This window comes from Mya arenaria, chromosome 6 (assembly GCF_026914265.1).
Source record: "Mya arenaria isolate MELC-2E11 chromosome 6, ASM2691426v1".
Lineage (NCBI taxonomy): Eukaryota > Metazoa > Mollusca > Bivalvia > Myida > Myidae > Mya > Mya arenaria.
In genome coordinates this window covers 26,391,785-26,413,360 of record NC_069127.1, presented here as the reverse complement: position 1 = coordinate 26,413,360, position 21,576 = coordinate 26,391,785, and the positions used below count along the sequence as shown (strand labels likewise).

General features: G+C 34.3%; 3 protein-coding genes across 5 annotated transcripts in view; 2 read left to right on the top strand and 1 right to left on the bottom strand.

The window, feature by feature from the left end:
• LOC128237156 (sperm-associated antigen 17-like) overlaps positions 1–17,277 on the top strand; it is a 30,679-nt gene extending 13,402 nt beyond the window's left edge. The window contains exon 7 of one of the 3 annotated variants that reach the window (XM_052952434.1): positions 16,658–17,277. The gene's annotated coding sequence lies outside the window, so the exon portion shown is untranslated. Of the gene's footprint in view, positions 1–3,840; positions 4,159–16,657 lie in introns of those variants that run through there. The other 2 variants (XM_052952435.1, XM_052952433.1) reach the window with 2 other exon arrangements.
• Positions 1,654–5,409, bottom strand: LOC128237659 (uncharacterized). The gene is made up of 6 exons (XM_052953251.1): positions 4,853–5,409; positions 4,371–4,503; positions 3,883–4,039; positions 3,250–3,417; positions 2,869–2,988; positions 1,654–2,394 (listed from the first exon to the last, which is right to left on the bottom strand). The coding sequence occupies exons 1-6, from the start codon at positions 5,150–5,152 to the stop codon at positions 1,815–1,817; spliced, it is 1,458 nt and encodes a 485-aa protein (XP_052809211.1). The 5' UTR covers positions 5,153–5,409; the 3' UTR covers positions 1,654–1,814.
• Positions 5,385–13,628, top strand: LOC128237658 (uncharacterized). Its single transcript, XM_052953250.1, has 12 exons — positions 5,385–5,720; positions 7,853–8,160; positions 8,388–8,520; positions 9,105–9,224; positions 9,440–9,659; positions 9,864–10,207; positions 10,401–10,652; positions 10,877–11,207; positions 11,474–11,764; positions 11,929–12,180; positions 12,328–12,459; positions 12,643–13,628. The coding sequence occupies exons 1-12, from the start codon at positions 5,385–5,387 to the stop codon at positions 12,984–12,986; spliced, it is 3,063 nt and encodes a 1,020-aa protein (XP_052809210.1). The 3' UTR covers positions 12,987–13,628.
• Positions 17,278–21,576: the final 4,299 nt, after the last annotated feature.

The window sequence follows — 21,576 nt, the reverse complement described above, 5'->3', positions numbered from 1 at the left end:
TTTATTTGGTCTGCCGATGCCATCTGTTTCTGTTTTTGTAGTTATCTTTCCTCCATTATATAGGAAAACCACTTAAAGCATATATAAATCCTTTACCATTTTACCCTTTTAAAATATATGTTCGGATTTATTTAATTATCACGGACCAACAGATGACTTTTATCTTCAACTTCACATCAGTATGTAAGTCATCAAATATTTGAGATGACAAGATGTTCCACTGAACGCTTTGTTTCCATCTTGCACTCATTTTTCCAAGGTATGCATTGCAGTTGTGTTAGATGATTTCCATGCATTGCAGGTCAATCCTCATACAATGGCATTTTTGATTACATTCGGAGTCCAGTGCCTGAAATAGAAAACAGAAAATACAACAATAATAGGAATTATATTTTCAGATCAATTATTTTTAAAGCCTGTACAACAACAGAAAAGTATTCACAAAACATGAAGTGCAACACCAATTTAAAGCTGCATCCTCAGTTTTACTGTTCTGACACCTTTTTTATTTTTATCTTTAAACGAGCCAATTGGCAATTATTGTGCAAATGTATGGAAACCAGTGATATTAGACTGCTGACATAATATCAGATCACAGTCTTTCATATACAAGTTTGAAAATTTGGTAAAAATTCCTCCAACTAGTCATATAAGGTCACACATAATAGAACAGATTTCAATTGTTTGGAAAAAAAAATATTTTGCTATTGCTTTAAGCCATATAATTAATTATATGTGTAAATTTAATTTAATTACTCCTTTGGGCTTTTGAAGAATGACCAAGAAGAACTGTCAATCTGTGAGAGAGCAGCTTTTAGCTCTGGACTACTGGTAAATTAAAAAATATGAAATGAAATTGTTATCATGTTTAAATTCATCTACAATGTTGATATTTTAATATTGTCAATCCTTGTTGGTTAATTGTACAAACATGCAGGTACTTTTGGGCTTAAACCAATAGGATACTTGACTGTTAAATTATTGTCCGAATTTCGAAAATAGCATAATCATTACCTCATCTGCCTTTTTTCATTAGAAGAAGCCGGGAATCAGAGTCAGCTGTACCCCTGGTACCTAGTCATTCTAAAATGCCGTCCAGGCTATTTTTTTTTTTGATGGGTAGCCTGGACGTCATTCATAATAAAATTCGTAAACATGTTCGAAATGCCGATCAGAATTTGATCGCACATTTATTGAAATTATTCCAATTTAGTCTAATTAAACAAAAAAAGAACACTGTACCTGTTAAAAGTAATCCTTTTTACATCAATTGCACTATATATTATAAAATAATCACGTTCCTAATTGTTAAAACAACATGCATTTTCAACACCTTCAAAAATTACCAAACACCATTGTTTTTGTCAATGAATGTAACCGAGAACATCCAAATGCAATTTCTTTTCCCTGATTAAGGCTACACATGACTATTAGCTATTAGCTATGAGCGTCTACCTTCCTTGGCAGTATTCATATAAAGCAACTTAATTAAAGCGTACTTGTGTTGTAACACAGACCAATAAAATGGTTAAGTTAAAATGACAGTAATAAAAATACTGTATTCAAATTTAAGAACAAAGGGAAATGTTTTTCGTCATTTATTACTTTTTAATAAGTGTAATCGTATAATTGTGTTATCAATCACTTGTGTCACATCAAGATATTCATTATTTACATACACTTGCGTAAAAAAAACATAAGTTCCATCCTTTTCCGATTAAGTGTGAAATGTATTTTCAAACATCGATCGAATGTTCCACTTTGTTGATTGTGGCTGCACTGATTTGAGCAGTATATACTGTGTATTGCCCTTTTCAATTGGTTTTGAATAGTGTTTGCGTTTCTTTACCCTCACACGTACATCGGGAGAAACAATTGCTGCAGCATAAACAGCATGCACATATGCATTGAATGCATTTCTTGTTCTCACATTTGGATGCCTTTGGGACTTTGTTTGCGTCCATGTCCTTCGTTAGTAGGTTCAGAAGCACCCCTCTTCTTATACACTCTTCTGACACGAACATCTCTTTTAGGTTATTGTCACATACTCTCGGGCAGAGCGACCGCGGGTATAAAATGGCAACTGCCAGAGCAGGTTTGCCATCTCTTCCCGCCCTACCGATTTCCTGCCAGTAGGCGAGAAAGCTTTTCGGGGCTCCCCAGTGAATGACCATTCTAATGTTAGGAATAGCAATTCCCATCCCGAAAGCAATCGTGCTTACAACAACTCGAACACGCCCATCGGGTTTAGAGAATTCCCCAAGAATCCGTTTCTTGGAATCGTCATCTGTTGACGCATGGTACATCTCTACCTTCCTCTCTCCATCCACCCACCAATGGTCCTGTAGCCCCTCGACCAGAAATGACCATACATTATACACACTCTTGTATGACCTGAGATAAAAAGAAAACATACTGTACATAACGTCATGTACTAAGACAGCTGTATGTGAACTTCTACACAAAAGACGGCATAAGGTAACTGTAAAATTTTGTTAGATTGACTCTAGTAAGAATATATAATGTACTTAACAGTAATTTTATTACCTACATTCTTGTTATTGATAATCATTATTTACACTCTTTGTAAAGACAGTTCTATTGGATGCTATATGCGGTAACAGCCATTGAAACCATGTAGTGAGCGAGGGTTTGCTTTGCAAGGGAGGCATAAAAATACGGAGAAAGCTTGTTAGATTTGGTGATTTTTAAAGCGAACTCGCTTATCCATGCGCTTATCAGGTATGAAATGTACTGCCATTGAAATGTACTGCCATTGTAATGTCATCATCTTTTGATGATATATAATGATTATGTTGAGGTGATTAAAACGTTTTATTTTTGCTAATGAAAAGGATTCTTTATTACCTGCAAAATATTAAGGTCTTCTCGATCAACTCCCCTTCCTTGCATCCGTCGAGTACCCACAGGAGTTCATCCTCATAGTGCTCAGTGGCCTTCGCCTTCACAACCAGCTTGATATTAGGCCTGTGAATAATGTTAGTTAAAATAATAAGTGTGTTTATCAATTTATAACATGTTTAAATGACAATGATGTTAACGAAAGTAAGAATGCTAAAGTTGGTTAAAATATATTACAAATTAATACAAGAAATGCTCCATGTAACAATAATGCAAATTTATATGTTCACTCATTGAGCTATATTTTTAATAATTTAATAAAAAAAATATCGATATAAGATACGAATCAGTAAAATAAATCCCGTATCATTTGCATGGGTCACATACCTATCCGGAACTACTCCAATTGACAATGCATTTTCGCTTATGTGAAGGTATTTGACGATGCCATCTTGTACCGCTTGTGTTGCTGTAGCAGTGACAGCCAACAAGGGGGCATCGCAAAGACTTCTGATCTCAGCCACCATTCGAAATTCTGGCCGAAAATCTTCACCCCTATAAAAAAGAGAAATGGTTAGGTTCTCTACACCATACAGTCAAACCCCGTTGGATCGAACTCCCAGGGACGGGCTAAATTACCTCCAGCCTCGAAAAGTTCGAGCCAAGCGGCATTGTTGACCATCAGTATACATAAATAGGTCCATAACATGTAGTTCGAGCCATCGAGGAATTCGAGCCAAACGAGTTCAAGCGAACAGGGTGCAATTGTATTTGATTTTATTAAACTATTATCAATAAAATCTCATACAAGGCAGAGTTGGGCTATTTTACTTTATTTGCATGCCACAAACACTAGCTTGCCTCTCTCCCCTGCAAGAGGTTGGGAGTTCGAGCGCTACAATGATTTATTTCTTATGGCTTCTCATAAAGAACACAGGTACTGGTTTTTATCATAAAGTTATTTATATCAACTTTCAGCAGTCAGCACAATCGAAAGTAAATTATGCGAAATAAACTTACCAGTCAGACACACAGTGCGCTTCGTCACAAGCTAGAACTGTTAGCCTCTTCTGGAATCTTCGATCCAGGAACAATTTCCTCCAAGGCGACGTCTGGAGCGCCTCTGGCGTCACAAAGATGATGGACACATCTGCTGTAGCTAGATCTAAAATTTGATCATTTCATTTTAATAAACATTCCGTTTGTGATTAAATGTACTTTATATTAAGATCCAACTAATAAACTGTGAACTGTGGATATATTCATAAGATATATATTAAAGTGTAACTGAATGTTTTCGTCCAATTCAGTTTGACTATATGAAGTGTCCTCCGGCAAGAAACCGGGTCAATCATAAGTTGGAATACGTTCTTGTGTTTGGGTAACACTCATGCACTTTAACAAAAATATCCCACTGAACCACATTGCATGTTACTCGAAATAACTTTATCAGTAGAGTGATTTATAACATACAAAAGGACATGGAACCAAAACAGCATTAAGGTTACCTTTCACTTTTGGTCCCAGGTCGACCGAAAGACAGCACTTTATACCCCATTGTGTAAGGTGTTGCTCCTGGTCCTTCATCAAACTAATCAAAGGAGATACCACAACAGCAACATGTTGTACGTCCGGGCTTTTCTAGAAAAGAGAAACGAGAAATGCATTGTGTTTTATTATAAATAGTCTACGTACAATAACAAGCAAACACAACTGCCCATGATGCAACGTAGACTGCAATCTCCTCACCTTGAACCATGGAAGTGATATTGCTTAAAAATAGCTCTTTTTACACTGCAAGACAGACGATGATATTTAACTAGCCGGCCAAATTCAATTGGGGGAGGGCAGCAGCAGGCAGACCATTTCGTCAACTCGCCACTGCTTCGACACATTAGAGCATGCACAAACAAAGTTAATATAGTTTAAAGCAGTTATTTGTTTAAAATTAATAGTGTGATATTGTAATTGTTATAATAATTCTATTTACCACATCGCTTAGTAATGGTGGCAAAATGTAGCATAGCGATTTTCCGTATCCGGTTGGCAGAATGGCGGTTACGTCCCGGTTCTTCATCAATTCTTTTAAGATCAATTCTTGTTCAACTTTCAATTCAAAATTAAACATGTGTTTTATGGTCTTGTACAGTTCCTTGACAGAATAACGGTCCATTTTGAGAGCTTTTAAAATCACATGGAACGCGTATTTAATTTCACAGAACTTGAATAAGGTTCCCAAAAGCACCGAAGAGCGACTTATTCCAAGTTGCGGTTTGCAGAGATGAGCCATTCTCGACGCTGATTGGTCAATCAATATTCCATCCTCTGGTCCAGCGGCTACATGAAAGGCGCTTTGAAATTTCGCGTCGAACGCAAACTTTACGTAACAGCGGTAACTTATATTAAGAGGCGGTTTGTAGTTTCGCTCGCGGCGGACGGACTTTTCAGTTTACCGTCTAATAATACATTTGATTCTTTCATTTAATCGAAAATAATTGGAACAATATGATTAAATAAAAAAAATGCGTTGTGCTAATTGCAATAAGCTTTTCACACCAAAAGCAAAAGGGTACAAAAGGAAATCTTTAATTTCTCAGCAAAGAACTGCGCAAGATGTACAGTCTGTACTGGATATTAGCATTACACCAGAAACATCTTCAAGAGAACATTTTTTGTGCACCTTTTGTGAGAAACTGTTGAAAGCAGCAACTTCAGGACATGTGGCTAGAAAAGAACTATTCGTCAGTGCGAGTGAAAAGTCTTATATCGGAAGGAAGCGGGCCCCTGAAGCTAAGGATGAACAGAATTCCCCGGAAGTCGTTTACAAGAAGTTGAAAACATCCTCAGCTGAAAAGAAGGTATATTTTCTTACTCTAACCTGATTTTTTTTTTCCATAGACACCACGGATCCAAGACTTTCTAAATTGGGGGCGGGGGGGGGGGGGGCACAACTAATTATAAACATATAAAACTATTTTAAATGCATTATTTTAATCGTATTATGACATGCATACTTTGATAAGATTTACCTTTTGCGTTTTATCTTTATTAAGGATTATTGGGTTTAGAGTGAGGTTTGTGCACATAAACTGGTTTACAACCCCAATAAATTTACATTTTACTGACCGTTCCAAGGCGGTACCTAACAATTTTTGATAAACATACCTATTTTTTATTTATATACTATGTATGCACTGTGCTGTTTGTGGAGTTGTGTGCTGTTCTTCTATGTTTCTTGTCTGTGATATTGTGTTCTATGTCTTTGGCGTTTGCCCAGTGCCACTAAACCGGGTTTATGTTTAAACTTTTTGCTACTGAGCTTGTTTCTGTAGGGCCCGGGCCCTCTGAAACCTCCCGGTAGAACTGCCACTGCGTCATAATACGACTTTTAAGTTGCGTTGCACATCTTCCGCTGATACCTTTTTTAAACGCCTCTTTTACACTATCTAACACTTAAATTTATGAATAATGATATGAAACAAAATGTATATAATAATGATATAATAATAATGCTAATAATAATAATAATAATAATAATGATAATAATAATAATAATAATAATAATAATAATGATAATAATAATAATAATAACAACAACAACCAAATAGTATATGATAATAATTATAAATAATAATTATAAAAATAAAAATAATAATAATAATAATAATAATAATAATAACAACCAAATAGTATATGATAATAATTGTAGATAATAATCATGAAAATAATAATAAAAATAATAATAATAATAATAATAATAATAATAATAAAAACCAAATAGTATATGATAATATTCATAGATAATAATTATAAAAATAAAAATAATAATAATAATAATAATAATAATAATAATAATAAAAACCAAATAGTATATGATAATAATCATAGATAATAATTATAAAAATAAAAATAATAATAATAATAATAATAATAAAAATAATAATAATAAAAACCAAATAGTATATGATAATAATCATAGATAAAAATGATAAAAATAAAAATAATAATAATAATAATAATAATAATAATAAAAACCAAATAGTATATGATAATAATCATAGATAATAATTATAAAAATAAAAATAATAATAATAATAATAATAATAACAACCAAATAGTATATGATAATAATTATAGATAATAATCATAAAAATAAAAATAAAAATAATAGTAATAATAATAATAAAAACAAAATAGTATATGATAATAATTATAGATAATAATCATAAAAATAAAAATAAAAATAATAATAATAATAATAATAAAAAAAACAACTAGTATATGATAATATTCATAGATAATAATTATAAAAATAAAAATAATAATAATAATAATAATAATAATAATAATATAATAATAATAATAATAGTAATAATAATAATAATAAAAACCAAATAGTATATGATAATAATCATAGATAAAAATGATAAAAATAAAAATAATAATAGTAATAATAATGATAATAATAATAATAATAATAATAATAATAATAATAAAAACCAAATAGTATATGATAATAATCATAGATAAAAATGATAAAAATAAAAATAATAATAGTAATAATAATGATAATAATAATAATAATAATAATAATAATAATAATAATAAAAACCAAATAGTATATGATAATAATCATAGATAAAAATGATAATAATAATAATAATAATAATAATAATAATAATAATAATAAAAACCAAATAGTATATGATAATAATCATAGATGATAATTATAAAAATAAAAATAACAATAATAATAATAATAATAATAATAATAATAATAATAACCAACAAATATATAATAATAATTATAATAATTATAATAATAGTGATGTGATAAAAATAAGGAAAAATAAATTATAAAAATACATGTATAACTAATAATTATAATATCAATTCAATATGGTTATAAAACGGCACATATAAGCAGATTGATATTGTTTTTGATTGATACAAATCTAGATTGTACTGTTTAACATAATTTTGTTTTCAGACTCATTGGTCCAGATTTAGCACTGGAACAAAGTACTTCGCACAGAGCAAGTACTCTATGGGGTTCAGACACTTCATGAAGAAACGCGCTGCTTACAAAGCTCTACGACAGGAAGTTATGAAGGACACGCGCCGTCGGGTAAGATCTCTCATCAAGAGCAAGGTACTTCGACTGACGAAAGAATGTTCATTGGAGGCGTTTAGAAATATGTCCTTCCACGAAGTTGTCAGCTCCTTCAAAAGTGAAGTTCCTCTACTACACGATGTTCTACTAGGTGCCATGACACGAACCGGCAATTATTCTGAAAGGTTTCTCAAGAAATTATATTCGATTTTTTTAGTTCTTGACCATTAATGGGTTTTATTTCTTTTATTGTTTTGAAAAATGTATACTTGATGAAAACAATGAATGTGCATTCTTGGTTATGTAATTTGAGTTACGATGTAACATTCCACACCTTCGAAGCACTTCTACTCCAGTAAATAATGCATATTATAAATGATAGTATATCACAACCACTTTTTCTATTTTACAGTCACATAGCGACTCTGACTCCGATCCTAGGGTTCATATTGTCCATTCTTGCCCATGTGATGAGTCCCAGGACATCTTCTCTCGTTCAAAAAATGAACGCAGTTCAGATGTGGCGTTCCGGTTGCAAACGAACAGTAAGTGAACATTTTAAAACTAATGCCAGTTTTTTTAGTTGTCTTTATATACGACAAAAAATAGTAACAAACTACGCCAAATAGCATCCTTTCCAGAAATTGTTTAAATTTTCTTCGGTAAGTATATAAAGTATAATATATAAATGAAAAAATAAATTCCCATTCGAGGGAGGGGCGCAAGTTAAAAAGTTGCGACATTAACTGATGCCCCCTCCACACCCAAAATACAAGGACTATTTTAGAAACGCCCACTTTGTACCCGGGTGCGCTCCTATTAATCAAACTCCAATGTCGCCATGGATTTGAGGACAATCGTGCTCGGACTTCACTTACTACAATCTTTCAATGTATTGGATAAGTTACTTGACAGATTTATTTTAGGACATTAAATTAAATTACCACTATACTATCATTGGGGTAGATGAATGGTTATGTTTGTATGAATATTTATTTATACGCATATCAATATATAAACAAACGCTTTAGGTCTTCTTTATTCACACCAATTGAAAGAATAAATCGAACAATATCAAGTTGCCACACACACGCCATATTTATAACCAGGAATATGTGTCGCATTTCAGCTGTTTCAAGACTTCAACCATCTCGGAATATGCGTGGGAGAGGGGACCTTACGTTCTGTCCTTGACGATCTAAGGGGTTCATTTGATAACGATCTGAAGTCGTGGAAGACTGAGCTACAAGTAAACATCATATATTATCAGTACATATAGTTTATAAAAAACAGACATGATAAGATAACTGTCACTTATGTATCGCCATCGCCATTTCCATAAAGTGTGGTATAAATATGCCTGTTATATAATATACTAGAATAATTGTTTTGTGTTAAAGGAGACAGATATGATATAAGCGGGTTAACTATTTGATTTGTCATTTTTGCTTCGTTCCTGTCCAGGAATACGTATTCGGTGTGAATGATGATCCGCCGGCAGCAGCTGTCGCTAGGTCTCCAGCTTCCATGACATCATTAATCGATAGCGAGGACTCCTTGGTCGACAGCGGTCAAGATGACGATGATTGGGAGGACACAGACATCTTTCATGACGTCAGTGATGTCGAAAGTTGCAGTGAGGCAGAGCGAACTATATTGTATGGCGAAGAAGGTTACCCCCCAGGTATGAAATGCTTTTAACAATATCTATATATCCTTATCCGCATTAAATCCAATGGTTATGGAAATGTAATCATGTAATTGTGGAAACAGAATGCTCTCTTGTTACTTATCTGTTTTAGTTTATCGAACAAATTGTTAAATACTGTAATATGCACGTGCATGTACACATGCTGTTATCATAATGTAATATTACTTAATATTGCAGGTTACACATTGTGTTGGGACAATGTTGGCAGACAGGTTAAGGCTAGGCACCATACCAGGAATCATGGAAACCAGTACCAAACCTGGGCGTTGGCTTATGCCGTTCAAAATCGCATCCCAACAACAAAATTCGATGATAAAAATGTCGTCAAAGCTTCCGATATACCATTGACTGAATTCGTACCATCAAATGTGGAACTTCAGTCTATAAGAAAAAGACTGATTAACATGGTTATGCGAGTACTAAAGGAGACTATACCAACGATACGATCAAATGCAGACTGTACAGTGGAATACCACATCCAAAACGCATTTAGTGCACAAAGTAAAGACAAGAGTACTATGGTAAATTGACCTTTTTCTTTGCTGTAGGGTCAGAAATAATCAATTACTCTCACATATACCATACTTTTAACTTGGCTTAAGATCACAATAGACAACATGGACTTTGGAGCTCGTCGTATGATAAGCATGTGTGTATGTATATATGTTAATATACATCAAGGCTTCTAAAAAATAATCCATTTTTACTTTTCAGTTCAACATCGGCATTATAGAAGATAATCCTGCATCCATCCCTGGTGTAATCAGCATCCTCGATAAACTGCATGCATACGTGCCCACAGATGGACACAGACTGTTTAAGATTGTCACGTGGGGTGATGGCTTATCCTGTGAGAGGCATGTGGACTCTCAAAACGCGCGTGCGAATGCACGAAGCCCGCGGGATCGACTAGAGGGGCTGGAGCCATCTCCGCAAGAATTCCATAAGCGGATGCTTCTACTTCAGGTAACTGTATTGTTATATATTCGAGTACAATCTGTTAAAACATATTCCACGGTGTTTACAAATAAATTCTCTAAATATTACAATGAACTTTGTACACTCAGAAATTGCTATCAAAATGCGTTTATAGAAACACCGTGGTGCATAATAAATAGTTTCATCGCATATTATTCATGAGTACTACTTGTCCTTATCCGTATGTACTAGTATTCCGCTCTTATTTCTAGGACACGATGGACCAGATGTTCTCCGGAAAGTCAGCCACTGACAAGGGCACTCTCTTTCACCTAAAAAACGTCTTCAATCAGAGGTCGGTAAAGGCCAATGTATACGAGGCATTTAACCACGTTTCAGAGTTTCTACACTTCGTCACGGAAGGGTACATATCCCTTTTCGCAATGCAGAAACTCGGTATTCAAGAGCTAGACGATGAGATCAACTTATCACAGGAAGAATTCGAGAAAGCTGCCGAAGACATCGTACAAGACGTCTGGAACCCGGTTGACTTCCAGGACGGAGAGGAAGAAGTCGCAAGCCAGCAATGCTTTTGCAAGCAAGGTATGTAAGTTATTAAACCACTGTTATTCGAACTGCTTAAATAGTTTACATATCATTATATATAACAGTCTTAGTCTTTCTAGGAACTAGTACGGTGTAAATGTACTACTGCCATGTTTCAGTCGTAATGCATATACAATTCAGGCATAACATTGATGCCTACACTTTTTTTTTTATTATTTAATTGTAACATTTATATAATTTCCCTGTTAATCCATAATCCTGTTTATAGTTTATATTAAACGGTGTCTTAAACAATTCTTCAGACGGTAACGAGGACGACGACGAGCCGATGATCAAATGCTGTAACGAAAAATGCCCAAATGAAGAATGGTTCCATTATGAATGCGTTGGCATTAGTGAAGAAAGCGTCCCTGACGATACATGGTATTGCTCCAAGGACTGCAAAAAGGCAAGCAATATGTCTGTTTATTGCACTTGCAGACGACATCGACCAAACACAGCTATGGTTGAATGCTGCCATTCCCTGTGCACGCGAGGTGTTTGGTTCCATTTCGACTGTGTTGGGCTAGATGAGGCAAATCTACCCGGAGAAGGTAAATTCAAAGTATTTAAACATGCGCACGCTCACAAGCACACACGATTGTTATAAATAATATGCAATGGATTAGTATTTTTGTTTTCAATTGAATCTATTATTAAGAACTTATCTGATAAGCTGCTCATGTTCTGATTTTTCGTCTGAACAATTTCATTTCAGACGATGCCTGGTATTGTTCTACCGAATGCAAAAAACTTGACAAGAATCGAGGGATGAAATCAACATCGGAGGACATGAAGTACATGTATACCAAAAAAATCGTGTGGGCAGGGCTGTCTGACATGGTACGTCGCGATGCTGTTCGCTACAACGATGGTCCAATGATGCTCTTATATTGGAAAAGCGACCTCGGTCTGTTCTTCAGCAAGAACCACCCAAAATACATGATTTTGGGACATCGGCTCATTGCATGTAAGTTTTGTATATAGCATCACTTCTATATTTTATCAACGCATGCATAAATGATTTTAGTTTAAACAATAAAAAGGTTTCCAAAAAAAATACAAACATTGGCATTATATTCATGGAATGATAATGTATTGTTAAACGTGTTTTCAGCTGTTAACGGGTGGCAAACAGAGCGAGTCAGAAATGATCTGATGTGGAATCGAACGGTTAACATACATGGCGGAGCAGGCAGCAACATTGAGGCTGACCTGGTAAACGAGTTCCTTAACCGGGAGTTCAAAGGTGTGTACCATCGAATGGATGTCAAATTGATTCATGTCTTATTATTGGTAGATTTCTTAATCTAATGGGCGAATTTAACGGACATAAATTAATAAGCTCAAAATGTTGCGGAAGAACCCGTCAATAATGTATCCTTCTTGATTTGTTTTCGCTTTAATCATATTACATTACTTACCTTTCCAGACAGTATGCGATCTGTGGGGTCCAAAGCCACCAGCGACACCCTAGCACGTCATGGCACTCTGGCCGGGGGGTTAGGCAAAGAAATATCGAAGATTTATGCCAAACTTGTCGAACGCACAGAGGACCACCCAGGTGCACGGAAAATGACGAAAAGGGAGGAAGATATAAAATTCTTTGTCAATCTTCTGAAAGAAGAACGCCTTACTGAAAACTGTGGCCGGCGTTCGCATAAGGCATTTCAAACATTCAGAAAGGAGACACTCAACCGTTTTGCATTCATGTCAAAAGTATCAAAACTTAATAAGAGACTGGACAAGAGTCGAAATGTTGTTTTCCATGATTGAGGTTGAATAATTCAGGCCTGAGTATAATGTTCATTGAATTTCATGACTTCAAGCTCCAAAGTCTCGAAAGTTCATAAGTCCGATGTAACATAATTAAGCTTAGCTCACTATAACTGTGTTTCTGTAATATGCATCATATAATTACTTCTTAAAAAGTATTCAGGCATTATACAGGTTTAGTTATGATAATCACATTACAAATTTGTTTCTGTTATCATACTCGGCTTTAAGTATGTATTTTGGCTAATTAAAAATAAGCTTTTTATGTTTTGATAAATTTGGGCCAGTATATTTTCTATTATAAGTAAGTATAACATCTTTGAGGACATAGCTTTTTTCAGAAAATTATGGTTTACGTTGAGTTATTTACTTGTTTAATGTATGTGTATTTTGTGTACATTCCTTTTTATTCAATTAATTTGATATTTTTCTTCCAGTTACTTAAGAATGTTAATTATCTTGACAACCTTAGCTTAAAAGCATATTTTAAAAGTAGGCAAATTGCTAAAATCTAGTCATGTATTTTATAAATATCTTTTTTTATTTTGACATGTCGCCATTGTTATTAGTTAAGGCTTAATATTTTCCTCCAAGTTTATTTTGTTCTGATGTACATATTTTGTAAATAAATCGTGAAATTTGTACCCGACAATACATGTTGCTCGATTTCATAACCTACACCTACGGACAGTAAAACTTAGTTGTGTGTAACCATTTTCTTTAGGGTAATAAGAAAGCTCAACATGGCAGTATCAACACGGAAATGCATGTAAAATAAGGTATTTTGAAGAAATAGTTTGTGAATTTGCAACATTCTTGTGGTGAAGAATACATATTTTGGTATTTATTGGTAGTCTTAAGCCATACAATACGAAATAAGACTATTTCATTTCATACAAAGTTTTTACATGTTTACGAATTTTGTTATGAATGACGTTCCAGGCTACCCATCAAAAAAAATAAATAGCCTGGACGGCATTTTAGAATGACTACCCTGGTACCATACTCTTCTCTGAAAATGACAATAAGATTAAAATTTAAATGTCTGCATTTCATTGGCACAGTAAAAATGTCAGCATTTTTCAATGTTTCTGCATCACCGCCACTGGTGGATATCATAGAATTTAGTCTTGAAAGAAATGTATGCTGGTTTATGCGTTCAAACTCATTTTGTTAAACCAATAGAATGAAGATCTAATTTATTTAGAGAACTATATAAGTGAGCAGGCTGAGGCATTCAATTGTGCCATTACATTAAGTTGTTCCATACCAACACTCACGGACATATAAACCATACATCCTTGGCTAAAAGAATGTAAATTTTAATTATAAAAAATGAAAGTTAATGATATGAAATGTATGAGATAAATACACTGAGAAAGAAAGTCTAACCTATTATCGATCTAAGTCAAGTCAGATTCAGACTTATTTGTTATTAAAAAAAATCAAATAGAGTATTTGTTTTTTTATTTTTTGCCACTGATCACTGGAGCATCAAAATTGTTATTTACTATATTAGAATCTGTCAAATGAAAGAAGACTTTACCCCACCCACTAAGAATTAATGACATTTCCAATTAGTTTCTCATTAGGGCTCTTTTAAAACTATTTTTATATTTTATTAAAATACAATAAGTATAAAAATAACACTTACACACAAATAAGTGGTAAAAGTTCGCTCCTCATTCTGTCTTTGGACTAACATATCTCTTGGTTGTTTGAACATCTTCTTGGTCGGCCATGATGGACTATTTTCTTACGACCCGTATTATATCCGAGGCCATATCTTGATACTAGCCGAGGAGTTCCGATTGAACTTTTCATTCTCGACAGTATGGTTTTAAAGATAACCATCGCCATTTTCACGAAAAAAAAAAATTTTGTCACTGTCAACAAACATGGTGGCTGAAAATGCCGGACGATTTTGACATTTTTTCTATGCGTCTTTTAACCAAAAACATAGATTAAAAGTTTTTTTCTCGGATTTTTCACATATTTTTTTCCCTGCGTCTAATACCCCCTATCGTCTTTAGTCCACCTAAATGGCCGTCAACCAGTCTTTTGACAATTTTTAGACTATGGCAGACTGGTGACGTCCACCATCCCAGCCAAAAGTAGCAAACGGGCCTTGCGCAGAGGATCCTCGCGGCCACAATTTTTAAATTATCTTTGTTATAAATTCAAATTTCTAAGAAAATATCATTGCCTACTATCAAACACACATTTATTTATGTCATTATGCCAAAAAAACATGTTCAGATACCATAATGCACTTACATGCATCGATTGTATCCATTAATCTGTAAATCTAGGACAAATCTGACAGGTTGTGTACATGTATGAAACGGGGTAGAGGATTTCGAATAATTTGGTCGTTAATAGGCTCGGTTAAATAACACTATTAAAATGCAACCATTTCAATGCGCTGAACGCTAACGTGTTTGATGGGTCAAGTTGGGAGAAGTTGATGATGATGATGTTCGTGATGATGATGATGATGATGATGATGATGATGATGATTACGTATCACCATTTTTGAACACTGTCGCGTTGCTCTGCACAATACATAGAAAAGGGAGGATAACTGTGACTGCGCACAGGGTTAACCATCATTGACGGATAGGTACAAATTTATTCGATAAAAATTAACATGTATAAAAATGGTGGCCTGCTACGCTCATTTCGTGACCCAGAGTATATTTATGTGAAAATAACGACTCTAACGACAAATCCAACCCAGTTAAGATCACTGTCAGGTACATTTCGAACAATTATATCATTATTATTCAACATCGATGCATAATATTACTATATATTGTTTCGTCCAGTGTTAAATGGTAGAGAGTTGTAGCGTTACAGGGATACACATGAAATGTCAAAATAATAAAAAAAGTATCCCTGATCGCTCATTATTGTAGCTACTATCGTCTTATACCCAGTCATTTACGGTAAATAAAAAATAAAATGATATTTTCTAATAATCGAATAAGTCGTATTACGAAATTTAGGGTGCTTAACTATGCCCAATAAATAGCGTAGCCAATAACAAACGAGGTAAATAAGACTTTATGTAACAAATGAAAAAATAACATTCTGTAAGCAATCCCGCTTGGCTCGATATTCTCGAGGCTCGAAGTACTTTGGCCGGTCCCTAGAATATCGAGCCATCGAGTTTCGACTGTATGTCCACTTTCTAACTTGAGCTGTTCTTATCCAATGCATTTCAAACTTTCTTTGGTCACTCCTGAGTTGTAGTCTTTGAATTGCTGTATTACGGTAATGGTTTTTGATGGTCTGAGTGAGGTTTACTATGTTCCCATCTCTAATCTCTCTTCTAATGCTTTGAACTTATAATGCCTTGCAATGCTGTTGTTTGAAAATTGATTTACTAGTGAAGTGCCATATTATCAATAACTTGATATATTGTGATATGGTATATATCTATATATTATTATACCATACTGTAAATGCACTTAAGTAACTCTTGATAAAATGCAGATCCATCGATGTGCTTTGAAATGTGACACAAATAATAATTTACCTCTAGTATAATGGAGTGTATATTTTTTGCTTGTATTTTCAAACGATATATCGTGATATGCATTAGAAATTTTGCAATGTGTTTTACAATGTGACCCATTCCTATTAATTGCTACTTTATTATTCACTAGGTCGCTGCTGGTATGAAGGTAGAGGTTGATGTAGAGATCTATGCGATTGCCGTAGGGGCTGAGGGTGAGACTGGGGTTGGCGGGATAAGACATGAGCTGGAGATCGTCACTGAGACGGATGTCCTCTTCCTACCCATCACAGCGAATATCGTTTCTACGTCTTGTTATTAGGGAACAATTTTTGCTCAGTTTATAGTATACCGTAATAGGATATGGTTTCTGATAGGGAGAGTAATCAGCTTTGATTGGTGGTATTTATTATCAATTTATTGTCTAAATGCTCTTTTTAATAGTGGTAAAAACTATTTTTTTTATTTTCAAATAAAAAGTCAAGATACATGTATATTCACTACTAAGCTTTGGTATTGGTAGTGGCGTCTGACCAAAGAAACTGAGATATTACCGTCAAACTTAGTACGCATACCACCAATGACAATACATGCCTGTATAGCGGCCCACAAATTTTGCTTCAATTACTGTCCCATTACGGCTCCTTAATCAACTGAGAAAATCAAACAAAAGATGGTATCTGCTTGCTATTGTTAATGAAAAATTGGAATTTTAAAGTGTTAGTGTAATGACTAAGTTAAATTATTTCAAATAATTTGTGTCAGTTTTAATAGCCGTTATGACCTTAACTCCAACCACCAGTCCTGGTAGCTCATGAGTTTGACAATCGGGGCATGTCCAGTCCCCAGGGCGGGAAATCTCCAGGAGCATGGCTCGTCTCTACTTAACCCCCCTCCACCCCCGTAGAAATATCACACTTGGTGAGGAACTTGTTTGAGGTTTTTTGTGTTGATTTGGTTTTCTTACTTTATATAAATCTAATGTTATTAGGAAAGACATAACGAATATGGCAACTGGACCCAATCCAGCCTTGAATTGGGTGATTTTTATTATAAGTACACACTGAAGAATATTTTTGAGTTCACAGGATATGTTACACAATGTTACGATTACAATTTATGATTACAAAATGTATTCTGTTAGCTTAAGAATGTAATATCAACTGAGACAAGTCCAATTAGACATACTTTGTTTCGTTAAAATAATAAGTTGTATGCATTTTGTTATCAAGTGTTGACAGATGAGAAGCAAAGATGTTTTGCAGTTGATCTTAAAAAAGAAAACGTTTATCTTCCTTAATTATTTCTAGCTTGTCTGGGTGTTGTTTAAGAAAAAAAGTTAAGGTATCGTCTTAGCCTTGGTGTCGTTATTGTCAGCATTGTGCAAAAACCTATTCTTTGCCATAACTCAAATACCGATCAAGGTATTTCAATGAAACTTGGTACACAAATAGCACATGTGAAGCAAGGCCAATAACTCTGGATTTAACAATTGTTGAGTTATGCCCTTTCTTTTATATTTTCAGAACCAGTGCCACCTGTGAAGTAAGGATTACAGATTGATTCAGCATCTGCGAGACAGTTCTGTGAATAAATTGTAAAGAATATTTAGGGAGCATTTATTTGATACTATTAACTGCTATAAAGAGCATATGTAATTGTGACTTGTGGTATTTAGTTGTGAACATTTTGTGGTCTGTGATAAAATTTAAAAATAACTTCTTAGATGTAACTTTTCTGTATTTATTTACTTAAATAAATGTTGAATTTCAATCTTGTCTTAGTTTTGAAGAAAAATATACAGTTATTGTGTTAACCTCAGTTGTATGTCATCCTGTACATTTAATCTAAATAAGAACCAAGAAAAATGTTCAAAATATTTCACTGAAATTTGGTACACATATTGCTAGAGATAAAATAGCAAGGCATATTAATCTGATTTTATCTGAATCATTGTCAAGTCACATATGCCCCTTATTTGCCTAAAACAACAGTGTTGTTGTTCACTTCGCAGAGCTCTTTGCAGTGTTTTAATTGTTTCAGTTGTTGCCAAACAAGGTAACAAGCAGAGTTTTCAAATGGCAGGAGTTCAGAAAAAATGGATGAAGCAACATGCTTGATTCAATATACCTGCAAGACTCGGCCTTCAAACATTAAAAGGTGGATTAAATGGTTTTTGTGTCGCCTGAAAAGTGCAGAAGTCATTGAAATTACATTGTCTGGCGAAATGGTCATTCGCATCAGCGTTCTAAGTCACATTTTCATTTACAATCAATAATTTGGGGCCAGTCTACATGGTATGCACTAGTGATGGGCAATCGGCTTGGATTTTCATTATCGATTAATCGGAGACCCTGATCGATCGATTATCCGATTAATCAGCTGTGATCGGACAGTATCACAAAAACATCATTTTTTGATGTATATATCAACAAGGACCTTAGTTTTCATGTGTATTTCATTTCTAATGCTTCAGTCGGAAAACAGGTATTATTTCTGGCATATTGAAATATTCTAAAAATAATTAAAAAAATAAATATTCAAAGGTTTATGAAGTAAGCGAACATTTCATGGTGAGGTTTACTTAAGTTGACTAATAAATTAATATTATTCAAATATCCTCGACTAACCATGATTCGCGGATGTAAGGAATAAATAAAAAATAATAAAGTTGAGCAAAACAATGAAATAATTTAACTACTTTTGTCAGACATGCCATTTATTTATCCATATTTCCACAAGTATTTAAGAACAAACGGTCAAAAGTTCACGTAAATAATGTCAACAGAGTACAGACACTGAAACTAGGCCGCCATCTTGATTCGCGAGCACTGACGTAATCTAGGTCAGCACGTTTTAATTAGGCCAACACTATTTTGATCAATTGTTTTTTGAGAAAAACAGTCAAACATATCTTTAAAAATGTTAATTTCAAAATTTAAACTTGTAATAAAAGATTTACAGTATTTTGTAAACATAAAACATTAAATCATGTCAAATTACTCGAAGTGGGGGGAAGTATAATTTAATCCAAAGACAAAACTGTCTCTTTAAGTGTAAATTGTATTTTCAGGAACACTGAACATTCTAGATGACTTAAGGACATAAGTGCCTTCCTCTCTGATCATTTTGTACATAAGCATGTTTAAGGGCAGTTGGAAATAAATTATGTACTGCTTTATCACTGCTTAGGGATGCACCTAAAACAGAAATAAACACTCATTAATTTCTTTATTTTGACACTAAGACTATGGGTCATGAAAACACATATTATAAGTTTGCTTTGCCTTCCTACAAGAATTTAGGTCACGTGACCGTCATTGATAAAATGTATACAAAGCAGACGAAATAACCAGCGAATTTTTAAGGATGTTATGTGGCAAATATGGTTGGTTTCTATGGCAAGTAATTTGGGATTAGTAAAACTACGTTGTTTGCAGTGTTAACCATTGTTTCAAGTGAATTTATCTGTTTTAAAGACATTTTTTCGCGAGTTGGAAAGCATCTGCTCTTGTAAATAGTTCGTAGTAAAAATGACGTCATAGCTTTGCAGATACGTGCATTTCACCTGATAACCAGGTAAAAACAAAGATGGCCGCGAATCAAGGTTGGTCGCGATTTTAGGGACTAGAACGATATTATATTATTACACAATTATGTTGTTTATAAAATAATACATGGTTGACCATGGCGTTTGGTTGATAATTGCCCAAGTGCGAAGAATAATTGCCCAAGGGTAATTAATTTTCACTGGGTCAATTAATCAACCATGTCTTATCCTGTATCATACATTTGTTTTGTCATTTGGACAAATTTGTCAATGACTTGAACCGGTTTTGAAAATAAAATTGAAAAAAATCGGTCGGTGGAATTACCGAAAACCCGAAAATCCCCGTAAATACCGAAAATCCCTTCCATTCTCTGAGGTATATAGCGTTTTCTTTAATACGCCCGGATTTACTACTTTATTGTGTTCGAATGTTGTATGCCGTAATTGTTGGAGGTTGGAGAGGGGTGGGGAAGCCTGGGGAGGGTGGGGGTGGGGGTCGTGGTGACTAAAACCCGGGACCCCCTTTCATTTTCAAAAGTTCGTACAAAAGAAGAGTATGCGAGGAGGTTCTTACGCCGTTCCTTCAAAACTGCATTGTGTTTTAGTGGGTTGTATGCTGTATATCTTGGTGGTTGGAGAGGGGTGGGGGAGTCGGAGTAGTTGGGGTGGGGCAGGGAGTGATTAAACCCCGGGAACCCCATTCATATTTCTAAGTACATACACAAGAGTATGCAGTATGGTTTAAAACTGTATTGTGTTTAAGTGGGTTGTATGTCGTGGTTGAGGTTGGTTGGAGAGTGGTGGGGGAGTCGGAGGAGGGGGTGGTGGCTACGAAGAAGTCTCAAATACTACTTTCACATATCTCATTTCAAATTGTAGAGGTAAGGGAGGGTAGGGTCGTACCTTACCGTATACAAAAAAGTATGCGAGGGTGTGTACGCCGATATTTAATACTTCATTTTGGTCGTCCTGTGTGCCAAAGTTGTTGGTGGGTGGAGGGGGGTGTAGAAGTCGGATGAGGGGGATGGCTAAATCCCGGGAAGTCCTTTTAATTTCATATATGTTAATGTTTTAACGACTAGTTCAATATCACATTTCATTGTGTTTGATTGCTATTCGTATTTTAAGTATATCGTATATTGAATGTTTTAAAGGTGTATTATTTGTTATTGATATTTCCTGTAATAAGTTATCCGTTTATTTCGTTGTAAAGCGCCTTTGAACGTGTGGTTAAAAAAGGTGCTGTATAAGTTAATCGATAAATAATAATTGTGTATTGTGAACAAGTTGTGTGTCGAGAAAGGTGAATAATTGGTATCAAGCGGGAGTTGATTATATTCAAAGTCAAAGTCAAACACGGTTTATTCTCTCATACCATAAACATAGCAAATGAGGTCATATACAAAACATATATACATGGCGGCAGATATAATGTAAATTTCTAACTACAATTCATATGATACCCAATACGAGTATCGGACGGTCATTCACATGAAGCCAGAAAACATTATAGTCAAATC